At 41.8% G+C, this 19562-nt stretch overlaps 1 protein-coding gene across 1 annotated transcript in view; it reads left to right on the plus strand.

Annotated features, from left to right (window-relative positions):
* PKD1L1 (polycystin 1 like 1, transient receptor potential channel interacting) overlaps positions 1-19562 on the plus strand; it is a 1739639-nt gene that overhangs the window by 1235431 nt on the left and 484646 nt on the right. Inside the window, exons 48-49 of the mRNA XM_086964902.1 lie at positions 2158-2261; positions 10319-10490. Of these exons, the coding sequence (XP_086821028.1) occupies positions 2158-2261; positions 10319-10490 (276 nt within the window). The remainder of the gene's footprint in view (positions 1-2157; positions 2262-10318; positions 10491-19562) is intronic.

Consider the following 19562-nt stretch of genomic DNA (forward strand, 5'->3'; position numbering starts at 1 on the left):
AAAAATGAAACACAAGCCCGGGGTTGGGGGTCCCTGGGGCTGCGGGTGGGCCGTAAGCCCCCCAAATATTTTCTTAAACCCCTGGGTGGTGGCGGTCCCACGGGGTTTGGGGGGGCTTTGAGCCCCCCACTCATGTATTTTTGAAGCCTCAGGGGTGGCGGTACCCGGGGCCCCCCATTACCATAAAAATATTGTCCCCGGCACTTGGCCCCCTGGGGGCTAAATAGTAATGAAGGGAGCTTAATTTGTTTGTTTTTTTCGCCGGATCCGCGGATTCTCCGTGGAGTTTGCCGATTTTGAAAAAATTATAATTTTTGGGGGGCCCTGGGGGTCCTTTTGGGACCCCCTAAGCAGGCCTAGGGGGTCAGGGTGTTTATGCCCTCCCCCCTTTTCTCTTTTTTCACATTTGTTTCACTGATTTCTTGTGCCTCGGTTCTACCAAGGCACAAGATAGCTGCCAACACTTCCTGGTTTGGAGTGTTGACAGCCAATTAGCATGCAGCTTGTGATCGGGAGGGTGAGCGGATCCTGCGTGGCCATAGATATCTAAACTTTTTTAATTTAGATTTTCTCAGCAACTACTGAACGGATTTACACCATTTAAAAATAAAGGTTCTTTCTGAACCAAGTGCTATCTTTTTGCCAAATTTGGTGTAATTCCGTTCAGCAGTTCTAAAGTAGCTGTGTCTAAAGTTTCCTATGGGAAATTGCATGGGGAAAAAAAAACATTTTGGGACCCCCTTTTTTCTCGGTCCCCGCTTGCCGAATCACCTCGAAGCTTTAAAGATAGGAGCAGACCGGAAAGGGCCACAAGTTTGAAACTTTTTGCCAAGATTCATCAACCGGCGCAAAAAATATTGGGAATAGAATGTTGCAAATTTCCTATGGAAAGTAGGTCCTAACTATAACTACCAACTGGCGACCGGCAGTAGGTAATGTGTGTGTTTGTGTGCGTGTGTGTGTGTGTCTGTATGTGTGTGTGTATGTATATGTATGACTCTGGTTTCATTGGCAGCGGCGGCTTTGGCGTTTCTGTGGCAGCAGAATTCCAGAGTCCACCACATGACCCCAGGAAGAGAGAAAGCGATGTTGAGGCTATCCGGCCTCAATCTGGACCCGATGCATTGCCATTTGGAACCTCGCAGAAAGGAAACCTGGGCGATTTGGGTTGTTGCGGGTTGGGGACCCGAGGGAGTGCCGTTAACTCCAGAATTTACAGAAATGGTGACACGCTCCGTTCCTTGACTCACCTGCCAGTTATTTCATCCAGTGTGGTGTTTCCCTACCCTTGGATCCCTTCTGCTGGAACTGAGCATTCTGGGACGTATAGTCCGTTGAACTTTCGGGGACTGCACGTTGGACATCCCGCTCCGGCCGGAATGGGAGGGGGCTTGTGAGACTGCCAATGAGGACTGAGCAGGACTAGTAGAGCAGCTCAGGGAAAGGGTTTGTTAATTTCCGCATCACTGGGCACCGAAGAAGGCCTCGCGGCCAAAATGCATTTGCCTGATGCACCCATGAGAAATAAACGGCTCCCTGGTTCTCCCCTATTCGGCTTCTACTCTTTTTTTTGGAGGAGATTTGTTCTCATGTATGTATATATATATATATATATATATATATATATATATATATATATATATATATATATATATATATATATATATATATATATATATATATATATATATATATATATATATATATATATATATTATGTATGATGTATAACATAATTGTGGTAGCAAACCATTGAAATGTTACTGACTATTCAAAGGTAAAGCTGTTCATTTTGCAAAGCTTACCCTTTTAGAATCGATTTGGGTCCTTCACGGAGAGAAGGCTGTTTCTTGCAAACCACCATCCTGTGTTAGCAGCAGATCCCTAGTATTGAAAATAGCAACCTTCTTCATTAATATTCATTAAGCAGGTAGAGCAAGCTCCTGTCATGGAGATTTTGTGATGCGGCCTATTAATTCATAGGTCTCTACACAAAATTAAAGACTGACTACAAATACAGGTGTGCAATTTGTGACCACTTATTTTCAATCGGGCCCAATATTTTGAATCTTCAGAATATCCCTTTAGACAGTAGAACTGTGAACCTCAGTCCTGGGATAAATCTATTCTGATGTGTGTGTATGCTATGACTTGCAGATCATCAAAGCTCCCTGATGGATGATGACATCACCTTTGAATCCTACCTAACTTGGCAGAATTTCCAACAGTGGGCACAAGAGGCTTGGAAAAAGAAGTATGAGGTACTGCAGTTCTGATCATTGTATACTTTCCTTCTACGGGGGAGTCATTCTGTGATCAATTTCACCTGAGAACCAAAAACTGCTTTATGAATTTGACTGACAGATTGTTGAGGTATCTTTTGACTTGATGTTGTCGCTCGCATTAGTACACACACTTCTTCCTTTTTAACACATAAAAGCTACACTTGCGAATCAATATCTGTGCTAACTCTGAAATGTCACCACTATTCAAGTTAAACTAGATGGTTAGTCCTATTTGACTGACATATTACTATGTACTGATAGTGTGGCAATATGTTTTGGATTGAAAGATGGTAGCCCTTTAATGTCAGCTGTTCATAGACACCTCCCAGCCTTATATTGTGTCTGTTTTGTGCTCCATCTACAACACTTCTTTTGGTGCTCATCTTTGCACCTGCCGCCCCTGCTCTTGGGCCTGAACCCTCCCAAATCAGAGCAATTTAATTCTTACCTCACCATTGCAAAACAGCTAATGTGAAGGTGCATTTATTGTTACACACTTCTTCTATTCACATTGTATGAAGTGAATCATTTTTGGCAAACTGTGTGCAGGGCCTTAATCGTTGAGAGAAGGATTTTAATATACTGAATATGAATTGGTGTGCATTGGCAGCCTCCATCAACCACTGAGCAAATCGATGGTGCCAGCCAGAAATTACAAGTGACTGGTAATTTTTAATCTTTCATCCCTCACTTACTTGTTTGTATCCGTGCAGGTTGTGGGGCACAAAGGAGCTCTGCTATACTGCTCCCGCTGCACCACACTGCGTCGATGGCATGGCCTAGCAGCTCAAAACAGACGGTCACTATTGTGGCACAGACAAGACTGATTTGGACGTGGTTTGTAGGTGTCTGTATCTACACAGTGAACGAAAGAATGATGTACCTGGGTACAATCTAAAGTAATTACCAGTACCTGAGATCATGGCGAGGATGTCACCTATCGTTTTTTGTTTTACTTCATGATTGAGGCGCACTTAAACTCCTTTCAGGTGAGAGATGAGAAGTAAGTATTAGGTGGCTGCAGCTTTTCTCATCAACAGAATTTCAATTATGTCTTGCAGTCTTTTGTGAATGAACAGTTTAATGCAATTTAAAAATAATTTAGCAATTAGTACACTAATTTAAAATGTGTAAAACCTGCCACAAATTTAGACTTGAACGTCCTACAGTTCATATTGCCTCGTTGCTCTTGGAGTAAGTGACAGTGACTCTGCAAGGTAACTGCAGATATGCAGCTCAGCTGTCATGGAACAGGGATTCCTCAGGTTCTATTTACATGCTGATTAGTCACACCTCTGATTTGATTAAAACATTTGTAATGGCTATCTCTTGTGCAGAATATTTGCCACTTTCAAAATAATTTCTACATTTTGTGTACCGCTTTTTTTATACCTTTGGATTGTTGTTTATTAGTAGTTTTGGTGACCACACTCCAAAAGGTTCTTTTTATCGAACGCGCTCTTTAAGTTTCCCTCCTGTAGGTGTTTCCTCAAAATCTTCTTAACTGCTCCTTCCTGGGGAAAAATTCAAGGTGTCCATTGAACCAGCGCCACACAGATCTTTCCATGTTTGATCATTTAGGAGTTCTCTTTGTTGGACCAAAGTGAGTTCTTTCAGCCTCTGTAACTGAGTTAATTGTTTTGTGGTAATTCATCCTGAATTAACACAACCCTGAAAGATGGTGGCCATTCGTGGATGGACTAGTTTTTCAGGTCATGTGGTAGGCCTTGTACAATGATATTATGGGCAGACCAATACTATTTTTTAGTGGGATTGTTCCAGCACTCTTATCAGTGCTACCAATTCCTACACTACACATTTTAGCGCACAAAACAAAGGATGCCTGCCAGTTTAGCATGGATAATTTGATATTTGATTGTGTGTGGTACGTGTTGCTTTCTTGCAAATTGGAGTATTACCCTGGAGACGCGACTGCTCTGCTCAGTGCTACTCCCAGATTCCTTTTTTTGTTACCGTAGTGTGTTAGACAGGTTTACCCCTAGATGCTTTAATGACCATGTCATGAAAATGCTCTGTCCCCACAGTAGAAGTGGTTTTGTGAAGGGCACTCAGATAATCATTTTTTACTTTGAAGTGTTAACCTGGGCTTATTTTTGCAAAAATATCTTTTCACTACAGTGAGTTTAACCTCTAGTGCATTTTATGTCTGGGCTACATTTATAGATGCATATTCTTACAATAGATGTGGAAGCTAAGTGCATTCTGAGGAGGTTTCCAGTAGTTTGTCACACAGGTCATTTGAATGGGAAGTATGCAACTGGGGCCTGAAAAGGCATTATTTTTTACTTCACGGTTTGCAATTTTGCTGCTTTTATTTGTTTGCTCCCCATATTACTTGGTGACTAGATTTGTAGTAAAGATGTATTATCATTTTAGGAGGGTTGGGTTCATCTTTATTGGGACGTAGTTTGCCCAAAGGAAATCACAATCTACAAGCAGAAAGCATGAGTACACTCAAAAATGTCCCTGAAGAGGGGCACATATTTTACTTGGGAACTTCTGTATTAGACACACAAGTTGAAAACCTGGTACATTGTAGACAGGCTCATAAAGCCTTTGTGTATTTCTTTCAGAGTGTTTTCTTACACCCAATGTTTTACATGGTCTAAATGTATTTTACAATACATTTTTTCTTTCTTGTTAATTGACCTATAGTAACTTGTGGCCTTAGGTTTGCATTTTTGTAGAGTGATACTTTCAAGCTTGTTTCCTTGATTCTGGATGGGTGGCTTAGTTGACCAAAAGTGGGAAAACAAAGGTCGTTAGGGGGATATGTTGGGGCCAAAGACAATATAGTCTTTTTAGAGCCCAGATTATCCTCGCGTATTGTTCTATTAGCTCTAGTTCTTGGCACTACTCCATTCTGAGTGTTAGTTGAATCTTATTTATTTTGGTCGACATTGAGGTTGCACAAATTATGTTAGCATTCTTCATTACCTGTTGAAATTTAAGTTGCATTTGAACTATTGTTAGTACATATATTCATTTTCTGGAAGTTTGACATCAAAATCCTAACAGAATGTTGGCATTGATGTTTCTTGGATAGTTCTCTGCACCATTGCACCCCATCCTCAGTAATGTTTTGAACACTTTTAGGTGGCTTCTTCACTGAAGAGTACCCATTACCTCTGTTGCTATTGCTTCTTCTTGTTGTTTGTCAAACTACTGTAAGTATTTGTGATACTTAATGTTTTGTTGATCGCACTGTGTCCTTACATGTGTTGTCAGTATTCAGAGCCTTTCATCCCTTGTTGAATCACAAGTCCCTATATTTGTGTTCGGGTTTCTCAAGCAATGCCTCATGCTACCATGGGATTGATTTCATTACGAATGCCTTGTAACTTTTAATAAAATTCCTAACTGCAATATTTGAGTACCATTATATGGATTCCCTTCATGTTAAGTGGCACTGGTTATAAATTTTCTTCTCCCCTGTTTTGATTCTGAAATCAAGCTCTGAATTTTTAGATGAACCTCAACTTGTCTTTAAATCTAGGTTGTGTTAGGACCAGGGGGATGAGGTCGCAATCCAGGCACCATTTGATGTTAGTGTCATGTAGTTCCCACTAATGCATAGTACCTGCATGTTTATGGACAACATAAACTTTGGGTGAGGTACTTAGACTGATTGCATGCACCTCACAGTATATGCTGGCCTCAAGACCAGCTAGCTCATTGTGCCACAATAATCCCTCCTAACCCAAACAAAGAGCGAATGGTTTCTGGCAACCACTAATCATGACAACCTTGACCCCTCAGGGATCGTGGTAACATATCTAGAATGCTTTTGCCCAATCACTCATGTACTCTTGTTCTCCGAGAAATATACAGAGAATACACAATGGGACGTTTTCAATAGATTTGTTGCACCAACATGGTTCTTGTATTGAATACATGTTCTGCGATGATCAGTAGACAATTGCATATGAAAGTGATTATGAGCACCAAAAGAGTGACTACCAGGTGTAGTTCCACCATGGTGCTAAAACAGTGTATATTTTCAGGAACATTAAACATGGTGGAAATCAGGCATACTCCTACTGTGCATTCCCTACACTATGGGTGTCTAGAGTATGTGTAGCTGTGTGTGTAAAGCCAAGAATTCCCCCACGGGATGGTCCAAACCCATTACCAGGAGGAACAATTTAGGACCTCTTCTTGGTCACAGCCTGGACACCCCTCACTGATTTGTTAGGCAGCTGTTTAGTGAGCCTTGGTAATCCACCTTTTATCTGCCCCATGGGAATAACCTCATATTTAGTCCACCATAGACAATGGTTAATTTTTTTAGCTTAATGGAAAGGATTACTAGAGATAGTCTTATATCTTTTAAAAAGATGCCACCGTTTCTGAAGGGGTATATTAATTATAGAAAGCTATTAGCATGACCAAATGGGATTTGAACAGGGGTGTTTAGTAAATATTTGGCTGAGCTCAATAAATCAAATCTCTTTACATAAGTTGATACTGCACCTCCCTTAAAGGCACCCAGCTTTACTTGTAAATTGGTTTGGTCAAGTGCTTATAACTACATTGAAAAACTTTGTGGATCACATGGTCATAGAGACCAAGCTTCTGCAACTGATTGTGCAGTGAAAAACGTGACCGGGTAAAAATCACCTAGCTTCACAGTTACCCACTACAGTGTTCCATGAATGTATTTACCAGGAATTACAGGCAATCCCCTTCTCATTGGATTTTAGGGTTGAATTCTTTATTCACAATTGGTGAATTGTTCTGTTAACACATCTCAGTGTTTTAAGCATCAAACACCAGGTCACTTTTAAGAGCTTAGCCTATAAACTTGGGAAGTGCAGTTAAACTGGTTAGGGCTGTGTTTGTAGTGACAAGAGTCTCCTACTTTAATCGACCTGTGGTTATCCGTGCTGTGTCTAGTCAACACTGTCCAATCTGGGACAAATCTCGGGAAAGGACATTCTACATTTTTAGTTTGATGAAGTAAAACTGTATTTGATGTCCTTCGATGCCTAGTCTGTGTCTCAGATTGCAACCACACTTTGTGGCATGGCTGATGTTACACACTGAAAGCCTTTCTTGCTTATTCATATCATGTGATGACTTGTTTGCAGCTATCCTAACTTTCTTAGGTGGAGGAAGCAACTTTTCACAATGCAGGTGATGGTGGAATATTGAACATAATTAGTTTACTTTTCTTTTAGAAGTTACCTTTGTAGGGTCGAGATCTTGTATTCAAATACCCATGTGTGTGGTTGATTGAATTTGGCTTCATCATTAATGTATTGCCAGCTACAGAAGGTGTATACTAATTAAAAGTGCTTTGATGTGTGCACCTGTTAAGGTTACACCAACAGGCACTTTTCTTTTTCCAGGGTTACTTGAGATTACGGACAGGCAGTTTCTCCTTCTGTTCTCCATAAGCATCTAAACATTTACAGCCTCCAATAACACAGGAGGTGTAAAACAAATTCCATATCCTACCTTTGCAACTCTGCTTGCTTATCTGAAAAGAAGTAGTTTCATAACTTCAATCTGAATTAAAAAAAAATATGACTAACAGGTAAATATGAATATTTCATTTTATTGGGATCACGAGCGTCGGTCTGAAAAGGTTCTCCCCAAAAATGATCTGCATTTGCAACACTACTTCAAAAGTTCTGTTTCGTGGACCAGGAAAGTAAGATCTTGGAAAAAAACAGCTAGACTAAGATTGTGTATTAAACCTAAAATAAACATATAGCTCAAGTCACAGCTTTAATTCCTTGATGTAAAATATGACATCAAGGTGTAAACTGTTGGTGTTAGAGAACAAAAAAACACCGAGTACAACCAGGAGGTGTTGTTCGGTCCTGTTTAAACTGAAAATACATATTTACGCGCCCCCACTCTGAGTGGTTAATAGGACTTTGTAAATTTGTTGTCTGATCTTTGTGAATCGCAGTGCTATACACAACCCTGCCTGTGTATTGCAGACACATGCAAAAACAACAGTTGATGGACAAAATGCAGAACAATGTCATACATTCACCCCAGTACAGAGATCTGGGCCTAAATCCATCGTTTTTTTGTTCACCATGCCATTCCAGTTTGAACCCAGCCATATGCAAATCAGTCTTGACCCTGTGCCCCATGGGAACAGTCCAGCCCGAACTGCCAAGCCAGGTCCTCCCTAGACTGGAAACAGGCATCCAAGGACTGGTTTCGGGCTTTCAGCCTCATCAGCCTGGATAGCTTGATTCCAGTGGCATGGAGAGCACAGGACTCACGTCTGAGCATACCCGTCCCACTCGGGGTGACCAATGCAAAAACAACAGTTGATGTACAGATGTGTCCTTGGGTGGCTTGATGAGCAAAATAACGATGGATTAAACCCAGATCTGTGACTGGGGGTGAATGTTTTGCCATTGTGCAACATTCCGTCCATCATCTTGTGTGTTTTGCTGTTCACCCTATGTGGGAAGGGTATGCACAGACGTGGGTCCCGTGCTCACTACGCCACTGGAGTCAAGCTTTCCTGGCTGAAGACGGCTGATAGCCAGAAACCGGTCCTAGGATGCTTGATTCCGGTCCAGGGAAGACATGGCTTGGCAGTTCGGGCTGGACTGTTTTCATGAGGCACAGGGCCAAGACTGATTTGCATATGGCCATGTCGGAACTGGGGTGGCTTGGTGAGCAAAATAATTATGGATTAAACCCAGATCTGTGACTGGGGGTGAATGTTTGGCCATTGTGCAACATTCCGTCCATCATCTTGTGTGATTTGTGTATTGCAGACATGCATCTACCATATGCAAAACAGTTTAGATCACTGAAAAGGAACACTTCAACCTGATCTTGTAGGCCTCTTCCTCTTTGAATGGGGATACTGGAGATAAACAGTTGAATTTTAGCAGGTGATCCACAGTGAGGCACAGTGCTGATATGAAGGTTATTTGAATTATATTAATAAACGTGTTTGTGGTGCGAGGTGAGGTATTCACATCTGCATTATGCTGTACACCAAAGAGGCAAATAAGTCATCTGGCTAAGTCACTGAGAATTCTAATGGTGATAACGTATAAAACAAGTTCATTGAATGGGCAACAGATATACAAAATTGTTTTATTTATATGAAAATGCATATCAATTACTAAGTGTTTGAGAATAGAAAAACATCATAACTGTTTGATTAAAATCTAAATTGATACTTGTATAGCGCACTACTCACACGCAAGGGTCTCAAGACGCTTGTACGAATACCGCTGTGGAACCCATCCTGGCTTTCCCTGTGAGGCGTCCACTCCTGGGCACCCCCAAGGTGGAGGCCAGGCATCCTTCGCGTTGTGGGGGCCGTTGTGGAGATTAAGCAAGCTATTGCCCAGATTTGCAGAGTGGGACTCCATGATTGGAATAGGCACCGAGGCGAGAATTATCAGGTCCGTGGAATTTTGAGCCCAAGACCCGCCGAGGCGGGGAATTGAACCCTGGTCCCGGGCTAGACGTCTGCATCAGGGTCTGCCGCTCTAATCATTGAGCCACACTTCTCCACAAGATTAGTTTTGAAAGTATCGTTTTTTTTAGAAATAGGTTTTCATCATCATAAGGATCAACATTTAGATTTAGTCTCTCAAAAATCTTAGCCCAGACTATGATGGGGGAGACCACAGCAGTGAGTTTGAACCCTAACCAATGGTAAGTTAGGTTTTCTGAAGTTTGTATTTATTGCGCTGTTTATTCCAGGGATTTGTCTTCACAGGGCTCAAGTAGGATATCTTGATCTAGCATTCATGTCGGCATTAAATAGGTTTATACACTTTAATAGAGTCCTCGGGCGATGGGCACTTAACGTGCTTTGCAAGTGAATGCGTTGTTGTGTATTATTTGCAAGTATCATTTACCCAGCAAGTGTATTTGATTGCTACTGGCAAATTCAGTCTGAGAGTGTTGTGATGTTTGTCAAGAATGGGAGAACAAAACAAATGATCCCTGCCAAGTAGACAACAAACATTTCTTTATAGCAGTTAAAATACATTATTTTATATTGTGCTTTGCAGAGAGATTCCTTCACCCCAATCATTCGCTCCAGGCAGCAGAGTGAGAGAAGCAGAAGGGGGAGCCTGTGTTTCTCAGACAGGACCTCGAGTGGATTTGAGGACTGCAGCTCCCGTGATAACAAGCCTGCGCGTCAGGAAAGCGCTAGCGAGGTTCGAGCCGACTGCTCATCAGGTGAGATATGTTTGCAACACATACCTATTGCAAGCTTCCCTCCATTTACGTCAGTGTAAAGACAAATCATGACATCTGTAGACCTGTTACTTCCGCCTTTTCCTTTTTTAATAACATTTCCCGCACTTCAACCATCCATTTTAAGATGGTGGTTAGATGCCTACACTGATTTATTATAGGGCTAGCCTTCAAGGATAAACCAGTGCGCCTCTTTCTTGATCAAGTTTAATTACGCAACATAAAAGATTAATTTTGAGGTACCCGTGCTTATGAAAAATGTTTTTCACTACTTTGATTCCAAAATATATTGCCACTACGTCCAAAGTAACCTTCAAATAATGTATCATTTCTATGCTTATGTTGATCAATTTTAATCTATGTATCTCAAATTAAACCAAAAGTATGCAAACCATGGTTAAAGCACATGCACCTTTTTTTGATAAGGTTCACTAGATTCATCACAAAGTAAACTATAAATATGTCATCGTCTGCTACATATTTTGTAACGTGTATCCCACTTTTTCAAGGCTAGAGAAAACCTTTTTAAACATAAAAAATAATTTCGTTTTAATCTGATTTCTAATTTTAACATCCTTTTAATGCAAAACTGTGATCCTTAAGATACTCATGGCAATTTTCTGAGCATAGTTGAATTTTTACACATATTCTGTCTTGGGCATCTTGAAAAGAAATATATTACCACATTGAACATTTAAATATACTTTGAGTATTTCACACATGTTTTCAATAAGTCTTTTTTTCTTCGTAGAGTCTGTTCCCTGTACCTACCTTTCTATTGTAGGAGAGTAGGATCTGCTTCCTATGGTTACTCACACTTTTTGCTGTGTTTCACTGGTTTATCGACCTTAGTCTGGCTGTGGCCCTGCTAATCAGGACACCAGCCTAGCTGTTCTCTCTCTAAATTGATTGCATGTACATTAGGTACACACCAGATTGGTTACTGGGTTACCATTGTGAATCCCTAGTATATGGTACCTTAGGTACCAAGGGCATAGGTACCCCAGAGGCCTACCAGGTGCTGATGCATGTATTATGCCACACCTTCCAAAATGGTACCACAGGTCTGCACTTGCAGCCTGGATAAGGTGATGTAAGCACCCCTTACTGGGATATAGTATACCTATATCCACCATTTAAAACAGACACATATTAACCTATAAGTCACTCCTATGGCAGGCCTTAACAATCCTGAAGGCAGAGTGCTTGGTTTTGTGTGAGAGGGTGCTCTAGCATGAGCTGAGATCCTCTGCAGCTTTCGGAATCCCTTCTTATAGCTGTTCTGTGATATGGCCATACCATATACTCTTAAGTGCATTATAATCCTCGTGGTTAATGCTAACTTTGGTTTGGCTTTATCAAAACATGTCGTGTTTGGTGTCAAACACTTTGGAATACTACCCCCCGCCAGTTCTGGCGGCGGGGGTAGCATTCCACCCTTCTAGAGGGAGAAGACATGTGCACACTTACTTTCCCGGTGATAGTTTAAAAGAGCCCCAGCATCACAAAATGGATGCTGCTGCCACATACCTAAGTCTGACCTCCTGCTGCGGGACAAAACTCCAGCAGGGGAGGCCTGGACAATAGGTTTCCTGTCCAGGGAGGTGCCAGCACCTCCACAGATAGGCTTTAGTGTATTGGGGCAGGGTGGGTTGCATTCAGTGAATGCTTTTCAGTCAGTGCCTGGGGCACACAAGGTGTCTCTGTGCATTTCCCAGTTCAAACCGGTTGCTGGGGCACTCAGCCCCTGCTCTGGCTCGAAACTGGACAAAGGGGAAGGGGTGTAACCACCCCCTCCCCAGGTCCTCCCATAGGTGGGACCCTAGAGTTAGCAAACCCCTAAACTCAGTATAAGTATAGGACCCCAGGCCCTAGGACTTTAGATTACCCTGAACGAAACTCTGAAGAAGAAATCTTGGACCTTCGACATTCTATATCGACTGGAAGACGGAAGAGATCTCCCTTGGGGTCAAGGAGTGACTCCCCTGATCAAACAGTCACCAAAGAAGCATCTTGCCGGTCTGCATTTTCGAGGCTCCCGCCGGATCCCGAAGAATCTGCGACACAGGACATGGACTTCCAGACATCTTCGAGGATGACACGAGTCCCCAGCAAAGCTGAGACCTGTAGCTATCACGAGAGACGTGGGACCGGAACTCCTGGACATCCTGCACATTTGCTAGTGCATCAACTTCCTGAGTTATCCCGAAGTTGTTCATTGGGCTACTTGTAGTCCAAGCCCTGAGCACCTTTTGCACCGGAGATTGTGGGCCTACACTCCATGAGTGTTCCATGGGTCCGCTTTCAGCATCTCCACGTGAGGCTCCTTTGAGATTCCTAGTCCGTCGACTGGTGGGTCCCCATGAAGGACAATCCTTTGTTTCTTGGGCTTTCCTGGTTGCTTCAGACGTGCCCTGCCTCCCCTCCAAAGCCAAAGGGTGAGCCCCTCAGACCTTGCTGGTCTGCATCAAAGCCAATCTTGCTATCTTGCGTGGGTTGCTATTGCCAAGGCTTGTTGGGTCCAATCCGGATACCGATGCTGCAGCACTCAACATCTGACATGGGAAAGCTCGAATCCAGCTCCTTATTGTCGTCGACGCCTCCTGGTCCTCGTGGCTGAAGAGTCAAGCTTCACATATATCACCTTAAAGCACCCAACATCGGCTGGCATCTTCTTGTCGCCATCCTGGTCAACGGCTAGTGACCCAGACTCTGTTCTCTCTGCTTTCAGGTTCTTCAGATCTCCGATCCACCCTTGGATCCCTCCGGACACTTTTCCTCTGGTCGCCTGCAGCACTTCCTTGTAGCTCTCCATTGAAAACGAAACACGACACGAAAAGACACCTATGCACCCGGCTTCCCTGGGTGAGGAAACAAGAGTAATTTTGGTGCTCCGGTGGGTCTCGCCTCTCGAAGTGTCCAGTACTGAAGGGGTTCCACGGCAGTCCATTCCTAAGTGTCCCTAATCTTAACTTTCGCCATAGAAGTCAATGGCGATTTGCGGCTGTGTTTAGACACTGCAGGTGTCCCCGTGGGTCTCCTGCGTCCCTACCTTGGGTGGTTCTTGGTTGACCCAGCGGTTCTACAGGCACTAGGCCTAACTTCTATCCCTCACGTGGTTCTTATACCACTTACGTAGTATATGGTTTGTGAGGCCCCTAGGGCAAAACGTATACTTTTGTTAATTTACTGTGTGCTATTTAAGTTCTTGTATTGTACTTTTTCCTCTAGCCTGATAAAGAGACTAGAGGGGTGTGTTTTAGAATAAATAAATTTATTTTACATATATACCTGGTGTGGTGCTCTTTCATTTGATCATTCAAGAGATTATAGACTGGTAAAACAAGGTGCTTTACATTCCTTCAAGACTTAGCCTGAAGGCTGCTCTCCACAGCTACCACTAGGATAGCTTTCTCTAAAGGTTGTCTTAAACCTACCATCAATAAGAGTCGTTTGGACTGGTGCAAGGTGCCCACTTGAATAGTAGACATCATATACCAGGCCAACTTCTCACATCTGAATGATGAATTAATTGGCAAATTATCCATAACATTTATAGTCCTTAAACACATTTGATCAGGCTTGATCTTGAAATGGATTGCCAAAGGATATTTTGTAATATTATAGGCCCTGAGCTGATCTTTTGACCTTTCATTTGGATGCCAAATGGTAGAGTAAATAGGCATTATTAATCGAAACACACACACACTGTGCAGTGTTGCAAATAATGAACCTTTGTGTCAAAGTATTTCTTTTCACCATAATCTCAAAATTTGCCTAACTTAATGTGTATATGCACAACATAAATGTGAATATTTAAAATAAACTGGATGAGAGTTTGGGAAGCTATGTATCTGACAGTTGAAATTCCACCTAAGATATAGTCCACTGGGCCTTTTAAATGTACCTGCTATTTTAAATGTTTCTGGTGATTTGTCATAAATGCATTGCTTGCTGTCATTAGCCAAGGTTATTAGGTACCAATATTGTAAGGAAATGCCTCTTTTAGATTGATCACCCCCACGGTTAAGGACAAGTACTGCTGGTTTTTCACCTCTGAGTGCACTGAGGCCTGTGTGTATTTGTGGTGTCTCGCAACTGGATGTTCACTGTCAGGGAATGGGCGATTCTTAAAGGAGGCACATCATTAGGATATACTGACTACCCTGGTAACTAATTGATGGGGAGTAAGCTTTGCAAAGATTATGCAACACACAGTATACCCTACAAAGATATGAATGTATAAATGCCTATTATGTCTAGGTCTTTTGTGTATTAGGTTACTATGAGTGGAGTGCGACCTATGACTAGCTTTACCCTCTAAGCTCCTTTGTGTTTTCAAAATCAATTTTTACCAGACAGGAACTCTGGGGAATGCCCTATGGATCAATTGTTCCTGAAAGTTTGTCTACACCTTTTCTCCGATCCCCCTGATTTCGCAAGTTCTCATCAAATTGGCTCAATCATCAATGGCATGATACTCATAACTCAGGAATGGCCACGCCAATGGTGCTTCACGGACCTCCTTCACAGGTCCATCCGTATAATCTGCGGCTTTCATGCAGACAGGATCTGCTAACAAAACTTGGAGGCCAGATAGTACATCCCAGCCTCTCCTCTTTGAATTTGGCTGCATGGCTCCTGAGCTGATAAAATATGGACAGCTGAATCTGCCACAAGACTGCATGGAGATCTTCAAAGAGGCTAAGCATCTTTCCACGCGATCAGCATATGCATTCAAGTGGAAGAGATTCTGCATATGGTGCTCTTCCAGAAACGTGGATCCCACCTTTTGTCAGGAAGATGTTGTTATTCCATACTTACTCCAAATCCCGGTTATTAAGGATTTCTAACAGGGCTTGTAAAAGGTCTTTCCTCCAATCAGACTACCTTCTTCCCCCTGGGAGCTCAATGTAGTTCTCTCTCTTGCCTTTTGCAATACCCTTTCGAACCCATTCACATGGCATCTCCTCAACATTTATCTTGGAAAACAGCTTTCCTTGTGGTGATCACTTTAGCCCGTAGGGTTAGTGAAATTCAAGCCCGGTGTTCTCATGAACCTTACACTGTTTTCCACTTGAGCAAGGTAGTTATGAGGACCCACCCTAAATTCCTCCCTAAGGTGATATCCGACGATCATGTCAGTCAGATAACATCCCGTCCAACTTTCTTCCAGAATTCCTCTACGCCAGCGGAAAGATCTCTTAATTTCCTGGATGTAAAGAGAGTTCTGAAGTTCTACCTGGATAGAACTAAGAGTATTTGCCTATCAGAACAGCTATGTGTAAACTATGTACCAGTTCGAACAGGGCTAGCTACTTCAAAACAGTCTATTTCAAGATCAAGATGGATAGTCTCCTGCATCCTTTTATGTTATCAGAAAGCTAACAAAAGTCTTTCAGCCAAACCTAAGGCTCACTCTACTAGGGGAAAAGCAGCCACTGCTGCTTTATTACGTTATATTCCATTTCCAGACATCTGTAAAGCAGCTCCCTGGAAGTCAGTACACACATTTACAAAGCATTACTGCCTAGATTCTAACGCTAGAGCAGACGCTCAAGTAGGGCAAGCCTCACTCAGGAATCTTTTTTCTTGAGTCCTTTGGTCTTTTCCTCTGTCTGTTTCACTGCTTTCTTTGGGATGGGCTTGCTATTCTATTCAGCGCTTAAGACTATACATGGAAATCCCCTCTGAGAGAAGGAATGGTTTCTTACCTGTAACTTCATTTCTCTCGCAGGGAAATTTCCATGATAGTCATAAGCGACCCTCCCTACTGCCCGGCGGAGAAGACAAAGGAATTGTTTTTCTTACTTATCTGTTATCAGTAGCCTTCAAAAGAACTGAAGTACCTGCCACATGCTATGCATGATGGGATACTGGTGTTTCCTGGTCCCTTAAAGGCACAGTGTTCTTTTTTAGGCATATAATGACAGCTTATGAGGCTACTATGCCCTGCTCCCTTCATCTCTTTCATAGGGATACAAAAAGGTTTGTGAGAGATATTTCTACTGATTAACACTAAAATGATCTCAAATATACTTTTTCTGGCCACTTTTTTCTCCTCAGGATGAAGAGCCTGGCTAGTGTAGCCTAGGTAAATAGGCTACATAATCTGTCTTTTTTTTCTTAAGTGTCTTTACAGGCCTTCCTAAAGTAAGGGGAAAATTCTACACTTAAGAAGATTCAATATATAACAACTGCTCCGGGGTCCCCGCACATGGGCAGGACTATTCAGCCCTTATGACTATCATGGAAATTCCCCTTCGAGAAAAAGAAGTTACAGGTAACAAACCATTCCTTCTTCTTCAATTGTTATGGTGCTGTTTCCCAGGGTTGAGCTAAGGGTTGAAAAACAAATTCTGACTGGTCCTAAAAGGGGTAGTAGTGTATTATATAGTGATGTCTCACAAACAGAACAAATAATATATACCATTTCATCGCAATTATTTATTCAGAATTCTATAAAACTGCATACTCCGAATTTAATTTTATGATAGATCTGACCTACTATTCGAAGGTTAGGCCTCTTTATTTAATTTTCCCCTTTAATTTGCCTACCTTCTTACTGTAACCTTTGCCTAAAAATATTTATTAGAATTTCTTCCTTTCTTGTGTACTATTATTTCTCAGCACACAGCCTTTTTGCCCTCAATAATTTCCTCTTGAGAGATGTAGTTTACCTGTTCCTTCATTTGCCCAACAATCAGCTTCTGAGACATTGTTTACTGTTGGTTTTCAACCTTGCCAATCTTCTTTGCTCTGTGCCACTATCAATTCCACACCTAAAACGGTGAAAGTCTTATGACTGAAGGCCAAAGTAAGGGTTACGATCATGTCATTCTGATTGAACTAACATTGATTATTCTTTATTCTGAGGTTAATCCTTTCCATGTCATACAACATTGATGTATCTCTCCCACAATACCACTTAGTCATGAATATGTGTGGCTGTTTATTATCTGGACATACTCCCTGTCAACCCAACCTATGAATAGGTTGGCATTCAAGGAATGAAATCTTGAGACCATTGCAGTTTCTAGTCGTTGATGATACAAGTCATTATGTCACCAAAAAAATATTGACAATCTCAACTCAAGCCCAAACCTAGCAACTTCCACATGTATATTTCTTATACAGGGCCCTCAAATCATTGTCCCATGGATGTAAGATTATCGGCTAGTAATATCACAAATCTACTTAAGAAAATATTTTGTGTATTTATTGTGCAATGACCGCATTGTCACTTGTAGTAATAGGAAAAGATCAATAAATATCAAGATACCAATGTTTTAATAATTTTGTAAGTTATATTTTAATAGGTAACCTTTTATATTGAATATTTCTAATGCAGGACTCAGATGCAGAAGACACAGCTGCAGATTGCCTTCCGGTTCATGCTGACCAGAAGCCCTTTTGTCAATAAACCTCGGGTTCTATAGCTTAATTTAACCCCTTCGATGCTGATGACGGCCCCCAGCCGTCATGCACTATGGTGGGCGTGTGCTGATGACGGCTGGGGGCTGTCATAAACCCGCCAACTCGTGATTCTGCCGCACAGGCGCAGAATCGCAGCCGCGCCCAAGGGGTTAAAGTATCAGCTTGCATATTCAAGAAAATTACCACATCATTAATGTAGTCATTGTTGTAACTGCACATTCTCCATATCAATGAACTTTGTTCAGATGGGTTATGTATTTGAGAAGTTATAATCAGTGAGGCCACATCAAGGTTCTGGTCCTAGGGGGTTTTAATTTGTCTCTATACACGTTTCGCTTGTCTTGCCAAGGAAAAGTAGATTTGATTTTTATAGACCAAAGAGCAGCCATGTTCTTTCTGAAGATACAGGATGAATCAGATTTCTGACCTTAGGCCGGATATGGTTAAGAAACTCTGGAGTCATTAGAATGTTTTTTTATTGATATTATTATATCAAATATGAAGTTGTAGCACCCCAAAACACAAATGCCCCAAATGATGTGCGGCCTTCCTTTACACTGCAGAAGATTTGGATTGCATTCAGCAAGGTTTCTTTCTGTGGAAGAGAAAGGCAGGTTGTCTGGATATGTCCGTCTCCTGCTGTGAGCATTCTAGACAGCTAACATTCACCTGTGAAAAATATATTAAGGTTATCGGAATAAACCTGGCTTGCTTCATGACCAATTACTTAGAAAATCACCATCTTACCTTCCTTTGAACACCTTACTCCAATTACCTGATGAAAAGGTTTTCAGGATACATCGTCCTCCTTCCTTGACCAGCCTTGAACTGTCTAGGTAGCCCTCTGTTTCATAGCCAGTTCTCCTCCTGGTATTCTCACCTATTCCTATCCCTTGATTCTGTGTATGGTGGGAGATTTGTACACTAAGGGTTGGACCAATTCTTAATAGGGAACCCATTGACGGCCAGGTAAAGGTCACACCCTTTAAACTCAGTTGTCTTTCTGCATCTCTCTTTTCCTGTACATCACTTTTATTTTGCTCCTGCCCTTTTTCCAGTGAGTAAGCACGAGAGGCGAATACTGAGATGCAGTGTTACAGGTAAGCCAATGCTAGGGTCCAACAGAAACCCACAAAGACGGTGATAACATCCATCTGTGCTATACAGGTTATGTGATCTCTGTTGAATTACCCATGTCACCGTAATTTTGTGAACTGGTTTGTTCACTTCACTTTGACTTGGATGACTCACCCCAGTAATGACATATGGTCTATGATGATCTCCAATCCAAACTCACAAAAAAAATCCAAGATAAAGCTCTTGAGATGCCAATAGATGACACAATATGCAAGTCAGAATCTAGGTATGTGACTCTGTGTTTTATCCTGTCCCGACATCACCTTTCGAATTGATATGTCTTGTAATCCAGAATTGTGCTGAATGGCACAAATATGAATTCCAGCTGGGCAAAAAAATTACATTTTTCTTGGCTGATGAGGCGGTCTTATGTGTGATTTCTTAATATTTCCTCTCTTTAAATATTCAGTAATTGATGGAGTGAATTCATTCTGATTCTCATGACTATCATCATCATCCTTCTGACCTGTCTTTGTGAGC

Source organism: Lissotriton vulgaris, chromosome 4_1 (assembly GCF_964263255.1).
Source record: "Lissotriton vulgaris chromosome 4_1, aLisVul1.2, whole genome shotgun sequence".
NCBI classification, from domain to species: Eukaryota; Metazoa; Chordata; class Amphibia; order Caudata; family Salamandridae; genus Lissotriton; species Lissotriton vulgaris.